We start from the raw sequence: 23,580 nt of genomic DNA, 5'->3' as shown, positions 1-23,580 counted from the left end.
GACTTTGCTTTAGAGCTTTGATTCAACAGAATATTTCAAATCATAACACAAATGGAAATGGCATGGACAAAAAAATAATAGGACCCTTAACCTAATATTTTGTCCCATAACCTTTAGAGGCCATCCATCACTGCAAACATGCAATTCCTGTACTTTCCAATGAGACTTCTGCACATGTAGCTTGGTCCACTCATCCTGAGCAAATTTTTCTAGCTCTTATTTATACTTGCATTATACTGTGTGCGAAAGGAATTATCATTTTAATAATAATAATTTTACAGAAATATAGCAGAATGTGGTGCCTCAGTTGAACAAATGTTCACATGTGCCATGTTTAAATGTCCACAAATGAAAAAATTCTACAGTAAAATGTCTTGTAATTCAACATAACTGTATCGGAACATTTGTGTTTTCATATGCCAGCGTCATTATTTTGAGACGGTGTATAAAAGAAAATTTTATAGAAATATTGCAGAATGTGATGTGTCAGTTGAACAAATGATCACATGTGCCATGTTCAAAGGTCTACAAATTAAAAATTCCACAGTAAAATTTCTTGTACCTTCAACATATATTTAGTGGAACACATGTACTTTCATATACCATTGCCATTATTGTGAGGCGGAGTACATGAGAAACAACAATTCTATAAAAATATAGCAGAATATGAAATGTTAACTGGCCCAAGTGTTTACAAGTGCCATGTCATAATTGTGAAATGGAGTACAAATGAAAAGTTAAATTCCTTGTAATATAGCAGAATGTGTTGTGTTGATTGGCCATATGTTCTAATGCTGTTTTCAGAGGGCCTCACACGAAAAATTCCTTGTCATTCAACATACAGCATCTGTAGTAGAACATATGCATTTTCATATGCCAGTGTCATTATTTTGAAAAGATAATTTTATTGAAATAAAGAGGAATGTGCTGTGTAAATTGAAGAAATGGTCACATGTGCCGTGTTCAAAGGGCTACAAATAAAAAGAAATCCACGGTAAACTTTCTTGTACTGTACTTCTGCTTATGTGTAGTGGAACAAATGTATTTTTAGATTCCAGTGTCATCTTGGTGAGACGATATGTAAGAGAAAAGATAAGGTCATTGCAATCGATGCAGATGTGTCAGCTTTAAATTTTGAATGCTGAAGAATAATTTTTTTTCTACATCTACTGACTATTACGTAAATTATAGCAGAATTTAATGTGAAATGGGAAATCCGAATAAGTAGCAAACGTCACCCTCCTATCTTAGTTTGCCTCCTGTTATCTCTCTATGCAGATCGGTTCAAATTTCGTGACATTCGTAAAATACTTTAGTTCCTAAACCTAGTGCAACATCAGTTATTAACATTTATTTTAGAAAATCCGACATTTTCGAACTAACTCGTAATGCAATACGGACCAGAATGAGTAACTGTTCACGTTCTGTTAGGAGAGATGAGTTGCTCTGCCGGATGTGACGTCACATGCCCAGTAGCCAATCCTAGGAATCTTCTGCAAACCACAACCGCAAGTCTGGCCCTCTTTCCTCACTTCTTCAACGCTCGAAGTGCTGAAAGTGTTTAACTGTTCGTTAGTTTTCAGGCTAGCTGGGGATGGCAGCAGCTATCTCAGTATCTCAGGAACTGCTGACCTGTTCCGTGTGTCTAGACATTCTGAAGGAGCCCGTCTCTCTCCCATGTGGACACAGCTTCTGTATGGCATGCATTTTATTCTGCTGGGATCGAAAAGGAGTGAACAGCTGCCCACAGTGCAGAAAGACCTTCAACCCGAGGCCCGATTTGTCTAAAAATATTATGTTGGCTGAACTCGTGGAACTTTTAATGAAAACGGGACTCGGTGCGGCTTTGTCTCAACGTTATGCAGGTCCCGTGGGAGTTTTGTGTGACATGTGTATAGGAAAGAAGCTCACCGCCGTGCAATTGTGTTTGACTTGCGAGTTGGCCTTCTGTGAGACTCACATGTGGCTTCATCCTAAGATTATGGATTGGAAATATTACAAAATGAATACTCCTCCTAGAAGTCTACAGGAGAAAGTCTGCACCAAACACCAGAAGGCACTGGAATATTTTTGCAGAAATGACAACACTTGGATCTGCTTCTTGTGTGTTGCCACCAGTCACCGGAGCCATGAGACTGTGGAACTAGGAACAGTAAGTGCTGAGAAAAAGCAGGTGAGAGAGAGAGAGCAGGGGATATGTGGTGGTGGGGTTTGGGAGCATGCATTGATACAGCGCGTTGACGAGCCACCTCAGGATTTTAATTTTAGGACCTGGGGGGTATTTTTCGTACGTCGCTTAAACCATCCGAGATCAGGTGCCTCATCTTGAATGAGTTAATGCCAGTGAAACTAATCCAGATAAGTCGGTTTTTCAAACGCAGATGTGTATTAGATTAGTGTAGCTGGATCTAATCATACGAGATGAAAGCGCGCGCCCGCGCTGTGTGAAAAGCCCATATATATTGAGTCTAGAAAACATGATCAGCAAGTCTTTGATTGGCTGTAACAAAATGACGAAAGAACGGGCGCATTTTTTTTCACACACGCGGCGCAAGACCTTTTATTCGAAGGACACAAAGAATTTCAAGATTTAATATGCACAAGCGGTAACACTGCAAAAGCAGCCCAGACCAGAAAAGACGGCTGGCAAAAAGTGGGCAAAAAAATTAAACGCTAAGTAGTGTACATTGTACTTAGTGAATGCAACGTTTCATTTCCTATGTGTCAGATTAATTATTATTTAATATGTCATAATTCCAGATCAAATGTGAGCACAAGGAGAACATGGGAACAGGTTAAAGTGAAGTACAAGAATATACTTCAAACTGGTAAATATTGGTATATAACTATTTAAAGAATTGTTGACATAAAGAATCATATATAATATAAAAAACATTAATTTTAAAGCTAATAAGGAGGCAGACAAGCAAAAAACAGGTGGAGGTCCACGCGGTCCAGACCTAACCCCTGCAGAAGAGTTGGCTCTCCAGCAAAATGCCCATCGCCCTGTTTCTGAGGGCATTCCAGGGGGAAGCTCCTCCTCAGAACCAGTGGCAGGATGCAGTGGTCACTTAATTTCAGGTAAAGGATGGTCATTGCATATTTGTCCTCCATGTGTGCTATAGGTATGTTCCATATAGCCCTCTTTTTCGTTGGGTCAGTTGCAGGGAATGTCATATCCTTTGAACCTGTGTCTGACCAACGAGATATTAACTAAGGTCAAATATTTGATGAAGACACTGTGTCTGATTATTCATCAGGAGGAGAGGTACACTTTCCAAATAATGTTTGATCAAACTCCAGTCTGATCAGTCCCATGTGCCCCAATCACATTTGGAAATCCTGGTAATGAGAATGTTAGGCTGATTGTGGGATTCTTCGTGGAACTTTTAGCCTGTGTATTACCTACCTGCAATGGCATGAAACGCCTCTTTTATTGTCTGCACACGCAGGTGTCCAGGAAACACAATGAAAACCTGAAGGAAATGTTTCAGAGCCAAACAGACTTTACGAATTGCCTGGAAAACTGCACTTTTCGATCGCTGTTCCGCATCGCCTACAGTATATAAAAAAAGTGCCGCTTGCAAGAAACCTCAAAGCAATGCCTACTGTCTGTGTGGTTGTGAGAGCCCGACTTCACCGAGTTTGACTTCGAATATACGGAGCTAATAAATCTTTGAGGTACAATATTCCCCCTCGGCTAAAGCGGTATCTTTCGTACAGAATTTCCTCCGGGGGCAATAAAGGATCTTACCGATCGCGCAAAACCCTCTTTATATGAAATTCTCTTCCTATAATTTGCACATCAATATCAATTGGTCGCTCATTCATGAACGGCGAAGCCCTGACTGGATGACTTCCACACCGTCACTGATCACGTGTGTAAACTAATCCTTGTTTACGCAGAACAAACCTGCTCCGAGCAGGTTTGCGGATTTGGATGTGCTGCTATGACAACACTTCCAGCAAGAGTTTCAAAAAACCGACAGATCCAGGATCAGGCCAAATCGTCAACAATTACATCCGGCTAAACGAGTAATCCACGTACGAAAAATACCCCCCTGATTGCAGCCGTTCAACGGGTCACACCTTAGCACAACAGTAGTTCGATTGGAATGGAACAATGTGAGTTTTTTTTTTTTGGTTTTACTTTACGAGGGCGATTTTTTTGGCCCGTAAAACTTTTTTTTACTTTCGGCTCGTAAAACGTCTAGAGAGCGAGCAGAAAATTACATATTATGTCACAGTTTCTAAAAAGCAACGCAATGTGTATGACACAAATACTTAATGCATATCGTTTTGCAAATGTATTTTGGGATGAGACGTCGCTTCTTTGCATGAGGAAGAAATAAACTTGATTTGGTCACAGTTGCTACTAATTTGACTCAAGGTCCTTTCCAAATAAAGCCATCTGTATAATTTATATATAAAACAAGTAACCAAATAACTTGATATTGTATTGCATTATTGAATTTGAGTTGTTAGTGCGACACCGATTACCACAAAGACTTTCTAGTACATTTAAACATCGTTATGAAATTATCCATCAATCCTTATCATACATGAGCAGGGTCGTGCGGGTCTTGGCGTCTATCCCAGCAAGCGTCGTGCACAATAATAATAAGTCTTTGGACAGCGTGCCAGCACATTGCAGGAGAAACGCACACATACTCTGGTCAATATAGCAATGCCGATTCGCCAAACCGGCATATCTTTGCACGGAGATGTGGACTGGGGATTGAATACATGGGCACTGGGGCAACGACACTCTTTATGAGGAGCCACCTTGTTTAGAGCACTGACGTGAACCACAGTCAATTACTGTTTTAGCAGTACCGCTGCACCACCGTGTTGCCCTTATGGATCGAATTTTCCTTATTTAGAACAGTAAACAGTAAAGTAATGACTTTAAGGATGCTAATGTGTTATCAGCAGATCCATTTTATTTAAAATGGAAGGACTCGGGACCCCATATCCTTTGCTCAATAATGAACAGATGATGGATGTATTCATAAAGCCCCCGTTGTTCATGACATATTCTTATTCATGCATTCTAGACTCTTATCCTGCTAGTGTCCTCCAGTCACCTAGTGCAACATTTCCAGTGAAACCGTGTCTTTCACTGGTACAATGAAATATTTGTTCTTAATATTAGTTACACACCCTTTCCTTATTGCTGTATTTTCTGCCTCTTAATAAAACTTTTTCTGCTTAAGACTGGCATCTACTTGGATGGGTGATAACTTCTGATTCTTCAGATTCCCACTTTATGAAGCCATGCAGGTAGAGTGTTTTGACATGTCTCGACTCTTTTTACAAAAGTCTATTAATGCAGGGTTTCTCAACATCGCTCCTGTGGACCCCCTGTAACTGCGGGATTTTGTTCCAACCAGCTTGTTTTTAGTTGGAATGCTAGGCTAGTAAAGTGAACGGTTATTGCCCAGATTCTTTGTCTTAGGAACAATATAGCAATTAGAAAACTGAGTTTGGTTAAAAAAAAATTAATAATAATAATAAAATGCACTAAGCAGTTATATATTTTTTTGTTCTTTTTTTAAGACTATTTTCATCTTGATGTTCATTCTATTTTTCCAGGTGTTCTAATTGTTTAATTAATCCATTGTTTTCAAATTAGTGGGTCTGACGCTAAAAGTAGTTGCAGCCTTTTGTGATTCAATGTCATTTGCCTGGGTGTCTGCTCTGCTCGTTTTTAATTGTCATTAATAAGATGCACTGAAGAGAGCAAACTGCACAGAGAAAGGGCAAAATATAATGAAAGCAATAAAAGTGAGTTAAGCATTTAAATCTATAGCAAACATGAAATGTCTTATAAATACATGTAAAAAGTCTTATAAATACATGTAAAAATCATGCCGCTGTGCTTTCTTAATGTAGAATAAGAAACGAGGAAAAAAACACCAGCTAATGAATTGAGATGCGTGTTAGCAGTTGTCACTGATTATGGATCTGGTTGAAGCAAAATCCTGAAGCCCCACTGGGCCCCCAGGACCGACTTTGAGAATCCCTGTATTAATGTGCACTTTAGTTTAATTCCCAGTCATTATACCTTTAAAGTATAAGCATTGGCTGCTACATCTTCTAATGCAGAAACAAAAATGTAGCAACAGTACATTGTACTGCGTACAGCAACATACATAAACTGCTGAATAAAACAGCAATAAATACACAGTATTAAATTATAAATATTACATATAAACAAGTATCAGCAGGAGCACACAAGTAACTGAGCTGCCATATGGTAATATTAAGTCAGTAGCATAGGTGCCAACATACTGGACTCCTGGTCACAGGTCAATCAGATTACCACACCGAGTATTTATTTATTTTTTTTAATTTATTTTATTTATTTTTAAAGCACTTTAAAAACAACATCAAGGCTGACCAAAGTGCTGTACGAATGTATGTAAATGAAAGTATGTAAGTACTGTCATGTTTGCTGATGCCCCTTTACGGGAATGAATCAACGGAAGTGGTCAATAAATACTGCCTAAATAATAAGATAAAGAATGAGTTGGTAGTAGACATCAATTGAGAAAAAAATCTGATTACTCTTGCTTTTACACATCACTGGCTGGGTTGTAGAGATGATAGAGAATTTCCTGGGCTCCGCCATATCCAGGACTAACACAGGAGACCAGCACATCTGTTATGATCAGGAAAACTCAAGAAGTTCTGAATGTCACTGTTAGAAATACCCATGTTCCACAGTTTCATAATTGAAAGTGTATTTTGACCCGTTCCATTATGATTTGGTTTAATAACGGGGTCTGTGTTTAAAGAGTGGTATACACAACTTCTTAATTTGCCGATTGTCATAGCCCCCTGTGGATTCACTCTGCTTTTTAACTCTGAAACATAAACTCATTAAGTTTTTTTTTTTTTTTTTTCTGATCCATCACATCCCTTCACCCGAGTTCATTTTCTTTGTGTCTGGTTAATTTTCTATGTCAATAAAGATCCGAAATTTACACAATCGTACTTAATGGGCTGAGAGGATAATCAATGCCTTAAGACCACAGTGATCTAATAAAAGTTGACGTGTTTTTATTTAAATTGGCTGGTTATTTGGAATTGTTTCAGGATTATTACCGTTGTCCTTACATTGTACATTTTTTTGTGAGATGTTTTATTGTGTGAGCAACTGACATTGTGACATTAAAGAATATACCATATTGTGAGCTTTTTTTTTAACTCTTTTGAGACCCTCCCAATGGGACAACACGCCGAAACACGATTGCCTTGTCCGTCGCCATAGAGGCAACAGTAAGCTCACTTCTTCCGTGCGCAACACGTTTGTTGCCTGATGGGTGATGCAGGAAATGTTGTAGCTTGGCCACTGACCTGTCCCCAACCCTGCCTGTTTGCTGTGTGTAGTAGAGTGGTAGCTCCTGTTGCAGTAAATAAGCTTGCTGTCCCTGTTTCAAGTTTAATAAAGCTGGTCTTCCTAAAGTCCATAGACTCAGCCTCGTCTTTGGGGTGCACGACGTCGACTCGCGCGTTACAGTACCATTCAGAAATTCATAATCACAAAGTCATTTTCATATTTTTGAAACAAAGTTTTTATTCATCTGAATTTTAATATCAGCTGTGTTACCTGTCTAAGATGGGTTGAAATATAAGTAATCAACCTAAACCTCAGCATTAACATTATGTAATGCATAAGTTTCTGTTCAGTGCCATCTTGGTATGAGAGTTGTAAAAGCAGTGTTAATGCGAACCGTCTCTTGGAATAACAAATTCAATTATATTACTAAACTAGGGGGCTCTGCCCCCTGCTCGCTTCTCTCGCCAACCCCTGTGTGGGCGCTACACGCTAGCCACTTTGCAGGTCTGTCACTCGCGTATGGGCAAGCGGATATACAATTTAAAAAGATTATTTTCATGGGAATTGTTACATATGCATAATAGAACTAACTATTTTACATTACAGCGAGTAATTAACCACAATAAAAAACATTAAAATGTAATAAATTGAAAGACAATTATATTTCATGTCGCGTTAGAGGTATTCGTTGCGTTAAACATTTTTGTTCTGTTTGGCTTTGAAATTAACAAGCACATACTTTTTAAACTTACATTTTTACTGTAAAACTTAAGTAAAAACAATATTTGGAATTAATTTTTTCATCAATATCGCATGGAGTTTTGATTCCGTGTTTGGACTTACATCATGACAACGCAACGTATAACTGCCTGTGAGTGAATATCGTTTTGATTTTTTCGAATGTTTGTCCCTGTGATTTGTTAATTGACATAACAAAAGCAATTCTAACGGGAAACTGTAAACATTTTAATACGAATGGCATGTCAAGATCTCCTTTGGCGTCTAATGTTGGAAGATGTACTACATTAGATTTCTTGTCTCCTGTTAAAATTTTACATGTCAGAATTGTTCGACCAATTTTGAATACAACTAATCTTGTCCTATTGCATAGCCCATTACTCATACATAAATTATGCAATAACATTACAATATTACAATATAGTCTCGTCTCACGGGACTTGAAAAAATCTCTTGGCAATAGTCTTGTCTCAAGATTTTCTTTTATAATAGAGAGAAATGTTTGACGCACCATCTTTTGGAACGACTGAGACATGGCAACCAGATGGACCCACAAACCCATACCTCATTTGTTGTGGATTATTGGTAAGTAAATATGCAAGTATATTTGTATATGTATACTGTGAATTGAAGATGGGTAGCAATCATATTTATACAATGCCAGAGTTGCTACCACTGGAGCATTGGGTCCTAATATTGAGTCCATGGGGAAACCTCTGTTGAAATAGCTCAGGTATTTAAAGGTCAGTTTGGAGCTTGTATCACACTATGGCTGGGCTCCTCTCTGGAGTTCACTATAATATTTCAGTTGTGCTTGTAGCCAATAGTGCAGGAGCCATATGTTTTAGTTTAAACCCTTTTTTTGCCAATTACAGTATTACTTTTATATCATTAATTTTTGGCACAGATAATTATTTTTGTTTTAGAATCTGTGAAAACGTTACACTTGCATTTATCTGCGAGATAACGTTATTCAGAACCTTCACCTATATTATTCAAACCTACTTCCTGGCCCTCCCGCCCCAAATTACTGATTCCTTTACAGGGTAATGAGACTGTTACAGTGACATTGGACATAAGGTTAGAATCAAATGTAGTGGAGGCATTAGTACGTCACACATTGCACTCACTGATGCTCACCCATGCTCTGGAATATTTGCCAATTTAGTAATGTTAAGTAGTCTGGAATGCATATGTTGGGGATCTGAGAAACCAGTGAGAAATCCACACAATCCTACAGACTGCCCACAGGTTGTAATTCAAATTCTGGAATGCTATATAACCACACTAGCTACTACACCACTACGTGTCCATGTGTTTCTGATTGGCTTAATTTGAATTCAATCTGTGATACTTAGGTGGAGTTGCATCTTATCTCTGCAGTATTTGGGTATAAGAGAGGAAGTTACCCTGAATGTGTGCAGTTACTTTAAAATACATTTTATTATTTAAATATTTTTACTAGACATACTCCTTGTATGTGATTCCACATAGGTCAGGATGAAGGGGATATTAAAAGGAATACAGCACAGAATTCAGGAGAGAGAGAAAAAACAGGAAGAGATGAAAGGAGCCTTGGAACGCATCAAGGTGAGTGTGGGTTTTTCAGTGGTATGTATCATATATAGTCGCATACGAGCGGGGACCCAAAAATAACCGGAATTTTGTTGTTGTTAGGTTGGTACTTGTAGTATGTGGTTGGGCCGCTAGGGTGATCTAGTTACACTCCTCACAAGTCAGTCTGCCAAGTGCCATCAGTCTGGAAGGTTGTGCTTGTGTTCAGTGAATTTTTTTGTAAAAGTAGGTTGTGCAACAGTGTGAGAAGGAAACGCCCTGATTTGTGGGAGTCGGGCGATTGGTTCTTTCATCATGACAATGCTCCATCTCACTCTGCTCTCAGCATTCGCCAATTTTTGGCAAGAAACGGTATGACAACCCTGAACCACCCACCCTACTCACCAGATTTAGTTCCGTGTGATTTCTTTTTGTTCCCTCGGATGAAAAAAGACTTGAAAGGAAGGCGTTTTGCTGACGTCGAAGAGGTAAAACAAGAAACGACCAGAGCATTAATGGGCGTTACTTCAGACGAATTTAAAAAATGTTTCGAACAATGGAACAAACGGTTAAATAAGTGTATTTCCGCCAATGGAGAGTACTTTGAAGGAGACTAATTGTAGTTTGTACAGAAAATTAAATTAAACACGTTTTAAAAATATTTCCGGTTATTTTTGGGTCCCCCCTCATATAAGTTGGTACTTGAAACCTGAAAAATTGATCATAAAATCAGACCCCGACTTATACGCCCATTCAAAAATGCGACCCTCCTCCTTTTTTACATCTTCTTGCCTACTCCATTCTCGCATCAGTTTCTCAGACACATCAAATTTTGTTGCAGCAGCGCAGGTACCAATTTTTTTTGCCACGTCAACGACTTTTAATTTAAAACCAGCATCATATTTTCTTCTGATAGAACGCTGCATCGTAGATATGGGATGCTCTTATGATAAAGGCTTATGAGAGTGTAAGATACAAAAAACACAAAACAGTGCAAATGTCGCTTTGGAATAACTCGGGTATTACCGTGTGGTCACGTAGGCATAATAGATAGAAAAAAAAAAAAAAGGCAGTGTGCACTGTGGTTACTCTCTCAGGTGTGTGTTAGCATATAATAATCTCTTGGATCAATAGCGTTAGTTTTCCGCATTCGACATTATAAAATACCGGAAATTATACTTTAAAATCAAGCCCCGACTTATCCGTGGAAGAGCTTATTCATGAGTATATGCAGTATTTGGTTTTTTTTTTGGTTTTTTAAACTAAAAACCAATTTTCCAAATTTGTTAACTATGATTAGAAATTCTTCAGTTTTGGTTTACTTGTCCCTTCAAACATGACTCAGATTTTGGCCACCAGTATTTAATTCGGAAGACTGTAGTTTGAATGTAAACAACACATAGACAGTCAGTACCATCCAATCTTTTTTTACATCACATGATACACTTTCCAGTTCTTTTACCTCTGTCTTACATCAGTGGTGCTTTGTGCTTTCTTTTTCCCTCTCCAGTGAGAGTTTGATCTCTTTGACCTCAGCTCCTTGAATCAGAGCAGTTGCAGCTTTATAGGCTCACAAGACGTTTAAGGAACTTTCTCACAGGGCTGTGGAGTTTGAGTCGAAGTCTGAGACAATTTTGGGTACCTAGAATCAGGGTTGGAGTCGTCAAAAATGTACCGACTCTGACTCCTAATAATTTTAAATTGTAATGGAGGAAAAAAAATCCGGCAAGTTCAAATGTCCCATTTCACAAACAATAGTCTTAATTAAGTAGTTCTCATCTGAAGTAGTGTGGTGCTGAGGTATCACCTGTTGCATGGCTGCACTCGGGTGCTAATGTGGATCCCGAGTTCGTTTGTTGTGTGCGGCAATCCACTGTATCAGTGCGTGCTCCTAATATCTCTCTCTCTCTCTCTCTCTCTCTCTCTCTCTCTCTCTCTCTCTCTCTCTCTGTCTCTGTCTCTGTCTCTGTCTCTGTCTCTGTCTCTCTGTCTCTCTGTCTCTCTCTCTCTCTCTCTGTGTGAAGTTCAGCAGAGCTATTATACAACCTGACATTCACATATTGTAATCGTGATTATGGTAGGTGGAGGAGTGTGCAATGGCCTTATGTGTCTTCAGGGGTTCTTGTCTTTTGTTTAAACTGGCCAGTATGGTAGAGAGTCAGCTTCCTAGCCAGTAGTTCTGTGGTTAAATGATGTGTATGTTGCCTTCCTTCAATAAACATGGAAAATACATTAGCATATTAAATACAGGGTAGTCGGAGTCAGAAGTACCGGAAACTAAGGAGTCGGAGTTGGAGTCGAAGGATTTATCTACCGATTCCACAGCCCTGCTTTCTCATAATGTGTTTTATTGATAAGTCTTTAGTTTCTGATTTTAGAAAGAAACTGTGAAAATTCTGTTTATAGCTTGTTGCCAGGAGTTTGATTGTGTCAGTTAACAAATTGTTAATTATAACAACTGGAAAGTTTTATTGGTCAAGCAAAACAGGATAGTAATGTTTGTATTTGAGCCACACAATTTATTGTATTATTTGCACTTATGTCTGTGTTTTGAACATTCAGTCTCTCATGGTATGTCATATATTTCATGCAATCAGGTTTTTGCAGACAAGAATTTGCAAGAATGTGACGAAGCCATTTCTGTTCTAATCTACACCTTGGTGGAAGGCTTGAAAACATTTACAGAGAAGATAGAAGTGAAAAAGGCAGAAGTGGAGCAGCTAAAGAAGAAGATTGAAGAGCTGGAGAGGGCAGAAACTGAGCATTCTGAGACTGATGATGAAATCCAGTTCCTCTGGGTGAGACTCTTGCTTTGCACAGGATATAAAAATTACACTTTGACTGGTTTACTTTCACATTTTTATGTGTTTTTTTCTAGAAATACCCATCTCCGGATGTCCCACCTAGTAGCAAAAACTGCTTGACATCAAATCAGGAAGGCGTTCCAGCAGCCTGCTATCGCATCTATCTAAGATAAAAAATAACCTGGAGAAGATAGGTAAAAAAATATTTCATGAAAATGAAATGGCATGTCGATTATTTTGTATTAATTCATTCAAGCAATAAAGTCAGCTTGGACCACTCAAATCACTGTTTTGCAAAAGTCAAATGGTGGGTTCATGTTTCATAATATGTTCTTGTCTTGGAATGCTAACTGCAACGTTTCTGATCCTGCAGCTTCTTTTTTTACGCCAGTATTCTCTGTTCTTAATTATAATCCAGTAACTTCATTGTCTGTCTTCCACATTACCCCTCTAATCCTCTTTTTTTGTCTCTTTGAAATTGTTCTAAAAATGCCCTTTTCTGCTTTTCTCAATACCTGCTCATTACTCTTCCCTTTTGTCCAGCTAATTGTTTCCATTCTTCTCCAAAACCACAATTTCACATGGTTCCAGACTTTTAATATCTGCTTTCCTTGACATCCAGAGAGAGGCCTTATGTATAATGCCTTGTGTACAATTCACACAAATCTAGAAATGTGCATATGTACAAAAAATTAAGCTATATGAAACTGTGCGTAAGCAAAGTTCTACACACTTTCCCTTTATAAATCTGAACCAACATTAGTTTGAATGTAAAAAACACATGGAGAAGCACATGTAAAGATAAGAATGTTAGCGAATGAGATATGGAGGTCGTGCTCAGTGAAGTGGAGGCAAGGAAAAACATAATATTTGGTGGAAATTGGTGGCGTGGCACTTTGTCGCGGAGGCATTCAGCAGTTTATGCTCAGAAAGTTGCACAGTGCTTGAACAGAAAAAAAGTGGCCAGATATCAGAGTTGATGTGAAATGGCAAGTCGCAGCCCACCATCTGAGTGTCATAGGGCCATAGAGGAGGAAAAAGAAAATTGGGACACAGTGAAGAAAAAAAAGGCCTGTGTCAACATTAAAATTAAAAAGGCAACTTTAAACTCAGTTTATTTTGTCATTAAAATAGAACTTCATAAACTTCATGCTAAAAATCGATGCTTAATTTACTAGGGTTTCTCAAATCCCATTGTAACTAAACTAGCACGTTAAATGCTTTGTATTCTAAGTGTTCCCTGACCCAGTTGCTAATCGATCTGTGCTTCTTAAACGGGCTTCCACTTAAGCAGATAGGAGCGCCCATGCAGTATTCTCCATACATAATACATTACATTCATGATTTTACAGCTCTCTGAATATTTTAGAATACGTTGAGGTATATTTGATAATCATTTTTATGATGAAATGCAGTAAAGCCTGTATTAAACATGTGGGGGCACGGTGAGCTGGCGACCTGTCCAGGGATTGTTCCTGCCACGGTCACGATGCTTGCTGGGACAGGTGTGATCCTGGATGGAATAAGTAAACATGTATAATGAAGATTTTCCAATGTTCTTTAAAATTTCTGATCAGTCTGTTCTAAGGTTATTGCTAGTTTTACTATCACAAAGAATTTTATTGTGTGGTGATTGGTTATGTGGGGAAAGAAAACTGAAGGTTATGACCCGGGGTTTGGTATGTTAGATAAAGGCAGCATGGCTGCAATAAAGAAAGGCCACTCGGAAGAACATTCATTAAATTCCTAGGACACCTTGCCACAATATCTCTAAAAAGTGTTTGGAAAAGCAGCTGTACGTTCTATGCTGAGAACAGTTGTAACCAATCACCACAAGCAAGTGCCTGTAAGGAATGCCTTTGGAAGGAAACCGAAACATGCTAAGGAAACCAACCAGGAAAACATACAAACTCCAGGCAACAACACCCCGGGATGTGACCCCCTTATAGAGAGGCAGCAGCACTCCGTCATTCTACCATGCCCCCACATGTTTAATTATTAACAGTACACATTATTTAAGTAAAGTTAACAATTTAGCTGTAAAATTAAATATCCATATTTTAATGAATTTAATCATAAAAATCATGTTAAGTATACATTCTAGTATTTGAACAGCACACAGCTCCAAGAGGATAGCTTAGCTCTTGGAAGTTTAAATCCACTTAGATGCCAGTCATCATCATGGGACAAGAAGTCAAGTATGATCTGTAAATACACATTCTCTTCTAATTCTTCCATTTGTGATGTTTTCTAGCAGCGCTAAAGCCGCCATGGCAGGTGGAATAGTTTGGCCATTCCGTGCACCATTATATTGTTATAGATTGATTACAATCAAGTGCCTTAAATTTGTAAATGATATGGAATTGATTTTGGTGTATTTGATAAAACCTGCTTCATGGATGCAAGTATGAAAATAAAAGGGAAACGACACAGAAACAGCTCTGCGTTGATGCTGGATGCCGCCCATTTACAAAACCGAGCAGAAACGTGCGTACGTATGGTCTAAGGCTGCCGTGACAATATGTGCAGCTTTACTCAAGTTTAGTTTTTAGACATCTCAATGTGAGTGTGGAAACGGCAGTATGCAACATTTTGTGCATATGCACCATTTATACATGAGATCTTTGTATCATTAAGTAAAACGCTTCACAGTAGTGTTTTTCCCCCATTTGTTTTTTCAGTTCTCTATTCAGTTTGCTAGTAAAAAGGGCTGGCTATTGCAGTTCATGGTTTAACTTTTTTTCTCATAATTACCATCTTTTGTGATTATACTACCAAAATATTTAAACTGACACAAATGATCCTGGGGCTTTCCGATAATTTCTGCTTTCTGTCCATTATATATATATTCTTTTCAGTCTTCATATCTTTTGTCTTTGTGTTAATTTTCATTCTGAGGACCTACACTGCATTATTGAGAGAATTCAACATGGCTTATAATCTATTTCTTGTGCTTGCTTGATCATGTGTGAATTGGATTGTTTTCATCATTTGCCCTCTAACCTTTAGTCCTATATCCATATTCTCTAGTACTTTCCTCTCAATTGCTTGTTCATAAATATTGAGACATCCTTGCCTACCTCTTCTTGCAACAATACAAGGGTTTGTTGCTTCTTCGCCAAGTCTCACTCTTGCTGTTTGTCCCATGTACAGTGCTGATACCAGTGTTTGATCATTCTGGTGTATTGCTTTGCATTTTAAGGACACTCATCAGCAAGTGCCGTGTCAGAAGCCTTCATGTATTCAACAAAATGGGCAGTGAGATCTCTCCCATGATCAGCGTTCACCCACTAGTGAGACTCAATATTTCTTTTGCATTTCTTGTTCTGAAGTGGTATCTGTTGATGTATTCTTATACCTTCTTCTATTTTTTACCCTATTCTATTATTTATTTTCCTCAATAGCTCTTTTGAGGCAAGGAGTAACATGATATAATCAATATATATGATTATATATACAGTGCGTACGGAAAGTATTCAGACCCCCTTCAATTTTTCACTCTTTGTCATATTGCAGCCATTTGCTAAAATCATTTAAATTATTTTTTTCCCTCATTAATGTACACACAGCACCCCATATTGACAGACAAAAAAAAGAATTTTTGAAATTGTTGCAGATTTATTAAAAAAGAAAAACTGAAATATCACATGGTCCTAAGTATTCAGACCCTTTGCTCAGTATTTAGTAGAAGCACCCTTTTGAGCTAATACAGCCATGAGTCTTCTTGGGAAAGATGCAACAAGTTTTTCACACCTGGATTTGGGGATCCTCTGCCATTCCTCCTTGCAGATCCGCTCCAGTTCTGTCAGGTTGGATGGTAAACGTTGGTGGACAGCCATTTTTAGGTCTCTCCAGAGATGCTCAATTGGGTTTAAGTCAGGGCTCTGGCTGGGCCATTCAAGAACAGTCACAGAGTTGTTGTGAAGCCACTCCTTCGTTATTTTAGCTGTGTGCTTAGGGTCATTGTCTTGTTGGAAGGTAAACCTTTGGCCCAGTCTGAGGTCCTTAGCACTCTGGAGAAGGTTTTTGTCCAGGATATCCCTGTACTTGGCCGCATTCATCTTTCCCTCGATTGCAACCAGTCATCCTGTCCCTGCAGCTGAAAAACACCCCCACAGCATGATGCTGCCACCACCATGCTTCACTGTGGGGACTGTATTGGACAAGTGATGAGCAGTGCCTGGTTGTCTCCACACATACTGTACCTCAGTGCAAGACACATGACAGCCCGCATGGAGTTTGCTAAAAGACACCTGAAGGACTCTGAGATGATGAGAAATAAGATTCTCTGGTCTGATGAGACCAAGATAGAACTTTTTAGCCTTAATTCTAAGCGGTATGTGTGGAGACAACCAGGCACTGCTCATCACTTGTCCAATGCAGTCCTCACAGTGAAGCATGGCGGTGGCAGCATCATGATGTGGGGGTGTTTTTCAGCTGCAGGGACAGGATGACTGGTTGCAATCGAGGGAAAGATGAATGCGGCCAAGTACAGGGATATCCTGGACAAAAACCTTCTCCAGAGTGCTAAGGACCTCAGACTGGGCTGAAGGTTTACCTTCCAACAAGACAATGACCCTAAGCACACAGCTAAAATAACGAAGGAGTGGCTTCACAACAACTCTGTTACTGTTCTTGAATGGCCCAGCCAGAGCCCTGACTTAAACCCAATTGAGCATCTCTGGAGAGACCTAAAAATGGCTGTCCACCAACGTTTACCATCCAACCTGACAGAACTGGAGAGGATCTGCAAGGAGGAATGGCAGAGGATCCCCAAATCCAGGTGTGAAAAACTTGTTGCATCTTTCCCAAGAAGACTCATGGCTGTATTAGCTCAAAAGGGTGCTTCTACTAAATACTGAGCAAAGGGTCTGAATACTTGGGACCATGTGACATTTCAGTTTTTCTTTTTTAATAAATCTGCAACAATTTCAAAAATTATTTTTTTTGTCTGTCAATATGGGGTGCTGTGTGTATATTAATGAGGGAAAAAAGTAATTTAAATGATTTTAGCAAATGGCTGCAATATGACAGAGTGAAAAATTGAAGGGGGTCTGAATACTTTCCGTACCCACTGTACATATGTGTATATATATACAGTATATATATATATATATATAGTAATCCCTCCTCGAAAGGTGAAAATCCACGAAGTAGAAACCATATGTTTATATGGTTATTTTTATATTGCCATGCTTGGGTCACAGATTTGCACAGAAACGCAGGAGGTTGTAGAGAGACAGGAACGTTATTCAAACACTGCAAACAAACATTTGTCTCTTTTTCAAAAGTTTAAACGTGCTCCATGACAAGACAGATGACAGTTCCGTCTCACAATTAAAAGAATGCAAACATATCTTCCTCTTCAAAGGAGTGCACGTCAGGAGCAGAGAATGTCAGAGAGAGAGAGAGAGAGAGAGAAGCAAACAATCAAAAACCAATAGGTTACGTTCGAGCTTTTAAGTATGCGAAGCACCGTGTGGGAAACATGTCACTTGACAAAGCAGTTGCAAGGCAGCCCAGCAAGGAAGGGAGCAATGTGAAGGTAGTCTTTCAGCATTTTTAGACGAGCGTCCGTATCCTCTAGGGGTGCAAACAGCCCCCCTGCTCACACCCCCTCCGTCGGGAGCAGAGAATGTCAGAGCAAGAGTGAGAGAGAGAGAGAAAAGCAAGCATGTGAGATGTGAGTACTGTACAAAAGTTTTAGGCAGGTGTGAAAAAATGCTGTAAACAAAGAATGCTTTCAAAAATGGAAGTGTTAATCATTTATTTTCATCAATCAACAAAATGCAGTTAATGAACAAAAGAGAAATCTAAATCAAATTAATATTTGGTGTGACCACCCTTTGCCTTCAAAACAGCATCAATACTTCTAGGTACACTTGCGCACAGTTTTTGAAGGAACTCGGCTGGTAGGTTGTTCCAAACATCTTGGAGAACTAACCACAGATCTTCTGTGGATGTAGGCTTCCTCACATCCTTCTGTCTCCTCATGTAATCCCAGACACACTTGATGATTTTGAGATCAGGGCTCTGTGGGGGCCATACCATCACTTCCAGGACTTCTTGTTCTTCTTTACGCTGAAGATAGTTCTTAATGACTTTGGCTGTATGTTTGGTGTCGTTGTCCTGCTGCAGAATACATTTGGGGCCAATTATACACCTCCCTGATGGTATTGCATGATGGATAAGTATCTGCCTGTATTTCTCAGCATTGAGAACACCATTAATCCTGACCAAATCTCCAACTCCATTTGCAGAAATGCAGCCCCAAACATTCAAGGAACCTCCACCATGCTTCACTGTTGCCTGCAGACACTCATTATTGTACCGCTCTCCAGCCCTTCGACGAACAAACTGCCTTCTGCTACAGCCAAATATTTCAAATTTTGACTCATCAGTCCAGAGCACCTGCTTCCATTTTTCTGCACCCCAGTTCCTATGTTTTCGTGCATACTTGAGTCGCTTGGCCTTGTTTCCACGTCTGAGGTATGGCTTTTTGGCTGCAACTCTTCCATGAAGACCACTTCTGGCCAGACTTCTCCGGACAGTAGATGGGTGTACCAGGGTCCCAGTGGTTGCTGCCAGTTCTGAGCTGATGGCACTGCAGGACATATTACGATTTTGAAGGGTAATAAGCTTGATGTGTCTTTCATCTGCTGCACTAAGTTTCCTTGGCCGACCACTGCGTCTACGATCCTCAACGTTGCCTGTTTCTTTGTGCTTCTTCAAAAGAGCTTGAACAGCACATCTTGAAACCCCAGTCTGCTTTGAAATCTTTGTCTGGGAGAGACCTTGCTGATGCAGTAGAACTACCTTGTGTCTTGTTGCTGTGCTCAAGCTTGCCATGACATGAAACTGTCTTCCACAACCTCACCTTGGTAGCAGAGTTTGGCTGTTCCTCACCCAGTTTTAAGCCTCCTACACAGCTGTTTCTGTTTCAGTTAATGACTGTGTTTCAACCTACGTGTGACATTGATGATCATTAGCACCTGTTTGGTAGAATTGGTTGATCAGACACCTGACTAGAATCCTACAAAATCCCTGACTTTGTGCAAGTGGACCTATAAGAATTGATGCTGGTTTGAAGGCAAAAGGTAGTAACACCAAATATTGATTTGATTTAGATTTTTCTTTTGTTCGCTCACTTTGCATTTTGTAAATTGATAACAATAAACAATCATTATTTATATTTCTGAAAGCATTCTTTGTTTACAGCATTTTTCCACACCTGCCTAAAACTTTTGCACAGTACTGTGTGTGTGTGTGTGTGTGTGTGTGTGTGTGTGTGTGTGTGTGTGTGTGTGTGTGTGTGTGTGTGTATGTGTGTGTGTATGTATATATATGTATGTGTGTGTGTATATATATATAAAAAAATATTATTAGCTGCGTAAGCCCATGCTGTAAAAAGCCCGGGGTCCTAGAAACTATTGAAATCGTCAGAAAAAAAAAATTGAAATGTAGAGATGTCGGGTAATTGAAAGGAACTGGGCGTCTCTCTCCTAGGTTTCGTTTTGCCGACGTGCTCGAATCGCTTGTGTATTGTTAGTGGCGGGAGGAAAAGTAAAAGGGATACCATTGTGCTGATGTGCTCGTCTCACTTGCGTAAGAGTTTCTGTCTTTTTTTTTTGCCGGTTTTACTTTGGCAACAGAGTCACTTTCTTTTTCCGACTCTTTAAATTGGGGCCCCAGTACTGGCTCTCTGAGCTTCATGCTGTAGTAGCCTCAAACTTCCGGGCCAGAGAGATAGATACACACACACACCACACATTTCCACGCGTAGATGTTTTTTGTTTCCTTGGACATGGAGCCCTTACCCCAACTCCACCAGACAGAGACATACACACACACACACACACACACACACATAAAAAAAGACGTTTATATATAAGATGTGCTTCATCTAAATGCTTTTTACTCCACAATTCAAGGATAGAGTGTATTTTTAGGTTGTTTAGCTGGAATGTTTTGCATTAGTGATGGACCATCTCGTCTGACTGTGTCATTATTTTGTTAATTTCAGAATGATTTTCTGCTTTTTTACTTATTTGTTTAAATGAGCAACTCCTAATAGAATTCTTCTGGAAGTTCTAACATGCATTTTCTCACATCTGTTGGAAGACAGTGTACATTTGTAAATTTTAACCTGATTAGAAGGAGAACTAAATAGTTTTTTTTTTCTTTCTTTTATGTTTTCACCATACATTGCTGTAAGTAATTTACGGAAGTGTATTAGGGCCACAGTGAAAAAAAAAATACGGACACAGTGAAGAAAAAAAAACTGTCGAGATTAAAGTCGACATGTTGACTTTATTCTCGACATTTCCACTTTAATTTCGACGCTTATGACAAGAATAAAGTCGACAGGTTGACTTTATTCTTGTAGTTTGGCATTAAAGTAGAACATTGTAAAGTAAACTTCATCTTAGAATGAATATTTAATTTAGTAGATCTTCCCAAACCCCATCATAAATTATGTTGCGCATGAAATGATTTGTGTTGAGCATTCCCCGAGCCATGTTAATCACTATGTGCTTCATAAACTGATTTCCTCTTCACTAAGAGGAGGCCGCAAGCAGCGATCACCACACATAATACATTAATTTCATTATATTCCTGCTCCCTGAACATTTACAATGCTAAGATAAATACTTGATATCATTTTAGTGATGAAATGCATTAAAGCATGTACTAATCATGTGGGGGCACGGTGGTGTATAGGTTGTACTGCTGCCTGGCAGTAAGGGGGTCCCGGGTGTACCCTGCCTTGAGTTTGCATGTTTTCCTGGTGGATTTACTCCGCGCGCTTCACTTTCCTTTCAAAGTCATGTAGGCAGTGGGGTTTTGTTATGCTATATGGAACCTGGGGTATGTGTGTGCTCATATTCACCATGCAATGAGCTGGCATCCCGTTCACGATTTGTTTCTGCCTGGCACACGATACTTGCTAGGATGGGCGCAACCCTGAATGGATGACATATTTAAAAATGTATAATGAAGATATTTTTAAAGTTCTGAACACTCTGTGGGCTAAGTTTCTAACTAGTTTTTAATTTCACAAAGACGTTTATCGTGTGGTGATTGGTTATGTGGAGAAAGAAAAAGGAAGGATAGGAACGGTGGGTTTGGTACGTCAAATAGAGACAGCACGCGTGCAATAAAGAAAGCCCACTCAGAAGAACATTCATTAAATTCTGTGTTCGTGTCTCCGACCACCAGATCACAAACCCAACATTTACACAATATTTAAATTAAACCTGTGCGATACCCATTCATACATCCAGTTTTTGGAGCCTCATCACACCTGCCATAAAGTTCTCTACACTGAATGTACACCTAGGGACCCCTTACTGGGAGCAGCACTACCGCCACACCACCATGCATGTTTAATACCTGCTTTAATGCATTTCATCATGAAAATGTCAAGTATTTATCTTAGCATTCTAAATGTTCAGAGAGCAGGAATATCATTCTGTGTGGCGATCGCTGCCTGCGCCTCTACAATGCAAGAGGAAGTCAGTTTAAGAATCATGGAAGGGCGGAGTGGTGGCTCTGAGGCTAAGGATCTGCGCTGGTATCCCGAAGGTTGCCGGTTCGAATCCCCGTCAGTGCCAAAAGAGATCCTACTCTGCTGGGCCCTTGAGCAAGGCCCTTAACCTGTAATTGCTCCAGGGGGCGCTGTACAATGGCTGACCCTGCGCTCTGACCCCAAGGGGTATGCGAAAAAAACTAACAAACACTGTTGTAAGTCGCTCTGGATAAGAGCGTCTGCTAAATGATGTAAATGTAGTGATTAATAACTGGGTCGGGGAACATTTAACACAAAGCATTTAATGTGCTACATCACTTGTGACGGGGTTTGAGAAAATCTAGTAAATGAAATATTTATTTTAAGATGAAGTTTAATTTACGACATTCTACTTTAATGAAAAAATAAACTACAAGAATAAAGTGGTAAAGTCGACTTTAATCTCGACATAAACGGCAAGAATAAAGTCAGCATGTCGACTTTGTTCTCGTCATAAGCGTCGAGATTAAAGTGGAAATAAAGTCAGCATGTCGACTTTATTCTCGACATTTAGTTGTTTTGTTTTTCTTCACAGTGGCCCTAATACGCTTCAGTAGTAATTAGTCCATAGTATATGTGTGTTTTTTTTGTACTTTTCTATGCTATGCCAGCACTTTTTAGAACGTTCTGTTCGCTATTGGAGATACTGAAATTTGTATTTATTTATGTGTGTATGTATGTTTGGACGATCTGTCTTTAGATAAGAACAGATTTACAACTGTGGTTGTGTTTTTTTTTTGTTTTGTTTTGTTTTTTGAAATACAGTTCTGTGACCTTAAACTGGAACCTAAAGAGGATCAAGAACTTTCTTTTTTAGGAGAAGATGGCAATCGTAAGACAGTTGGAGAAAATACATTTAATTTTCAGTCATCTAGTGTAAAGGTCCAAACTGGTCTCGCATCCACTTCTGTTTTCTGAGAAGTCAGCGACCCAAACTTCCAGCCTGTTGACATTCAAAGCCACTGGGTCTTCAACAGTTGAGCAAATCTTGGATGCAACAAAACCATCATCCTGGTATAATTTTTAAAAGCACGTCATATGGTAAAAAAATTTTTTTAAAAGGTATTGGATGACACGTCCTAAACATTTCATCAAATTTTGAATGGCTACAGTGTATGAAAACAATGTTTTGATTTTTTTACAAAATGTTTTTTTATCTGTTGCTTCCTGAATATTTCAAATAAAGTTCAGGAATATAGAGAGACATAACACAGGAAAGCCATAAAGAATACTGCTGTGTTTTTCTCTTCTTTGTTTAAACCTAGTAATGTTAAAAGTGACCAAAGATTCATTGTATACAAGTTCAAATGTTACTTAATACTTTTTAACAAGAAGCAAAAAAAAAAAAAAAGAAGAAAATCATACAGAAAATGTCATAAGCACTGCAGAAGTGTTGAGGTTAACATTGCTGCCTTCCAAATGCTCTGACCCCAATATACAGTATTTAACAGTACATTCCGCCATTAAAAATACGCATTCCCTGCAAGCCAGTAGTCTTTGCAGCAGGAATGGTACAATGGAAGAGCATGAAATCGAATCCTATTGCATTCTTGCTTCAAGGTTTTCCGTTT

The 23,580-nt window shown here is 39.1% G+C and overlaps 1 protein-coding gene across 3 annotated transcripts; it reads left to right on the top strand.

Moving 5' to 3' along the window:
- The first annotated feature begins 1,272 nt into the window (after nucleotides 1-1,272).
- LOC114661973 (E3 ubiquitin/ISG15 ligase TRIM25-like) lies at nucleotides 1,273-23,368 on the top strand. Of its 3 annotated transcripts, XR_003717936.2 has the most exons (7): nucleotides 1,273-2,173; nucleotides 8,576-8,668; nucleotides 9,578-9,673; nucleotides 12,235-12,435; nucleotides 12,516-12,635; nucleotides 15,644-15,734; nucleotides 22,775-23,368. XR_003717936.2 is itself a non-coding variant. In XM_028815248.2 (6 exons), the coding sequence occupies exons 1-5, from the start codon at nucleotides 1,595-1,597 to the stop codon at nucleotides 12,612-12,614; spliced, it is 1,068 nt and encodes a 355-aa protein (XP_028671081.1). In that variant the 5' UTR covers nucleotides 1,273-1,594; the 3' UTR covers nucleotides 12,615-12,635; nucleotides 22,775-23,368. The 3 variants fall into 3 exon arrangements, 1 of the variants encoding a protein (XP_028671081.1); XR_007936500.1 differs by having other exon boundaries at nucleotides 12,235-12,635; XM_028815248.2 differs by lacking the exon at nucleotides 15,644-15,734.
- Nucleotides 23,369-23,580: the final 212 nt, after the last annotated feature.

Source organism: Erpetoichthys calabaricus, chromosome 12, assembly GCF_900747795.2.
Source record: "Erpetoichthys calabaricus chromosome 12, fErpCal1.3, whole genome shotgun sequence".
NCBI lineage: Eukaryota > Metazoa > Chordata > Cladistia > Polypteriformes > Polypteridae > Erpetoichthys > Erpetoichthys calabaricus.
The sequence above is the reverse complement of the archived record's forward strand: the minus strand, read 5'-3'. Positions and strand labels throughout refer to the sequence as shown.

Excerpts from the sequence above, each read along its gene's own strand:
- LOC114661973 (XM_028815248.2), top strand. The coding sequence starts at position 1,595 with ATGGCAGCAGCTATCTCAGTATCTCAGGAACTGCTGACCTGTTCCGTG. Across the intron at positions 8,669-9,577 it reads TCATTTGTTGTGGATTATTG|GTCAGGATGAAGGGGATATT; the intron begins GTAAGTAAATAT and ends GATTCCACATAG. Across the intron at positions 9,674-12,234 it reads GAGCCTTGGAACGCATCAAG|GTTTTTGCAGACAAGAATTT; the intron begins GTGAGTGTGGGT and ends TCATGCAATCAG.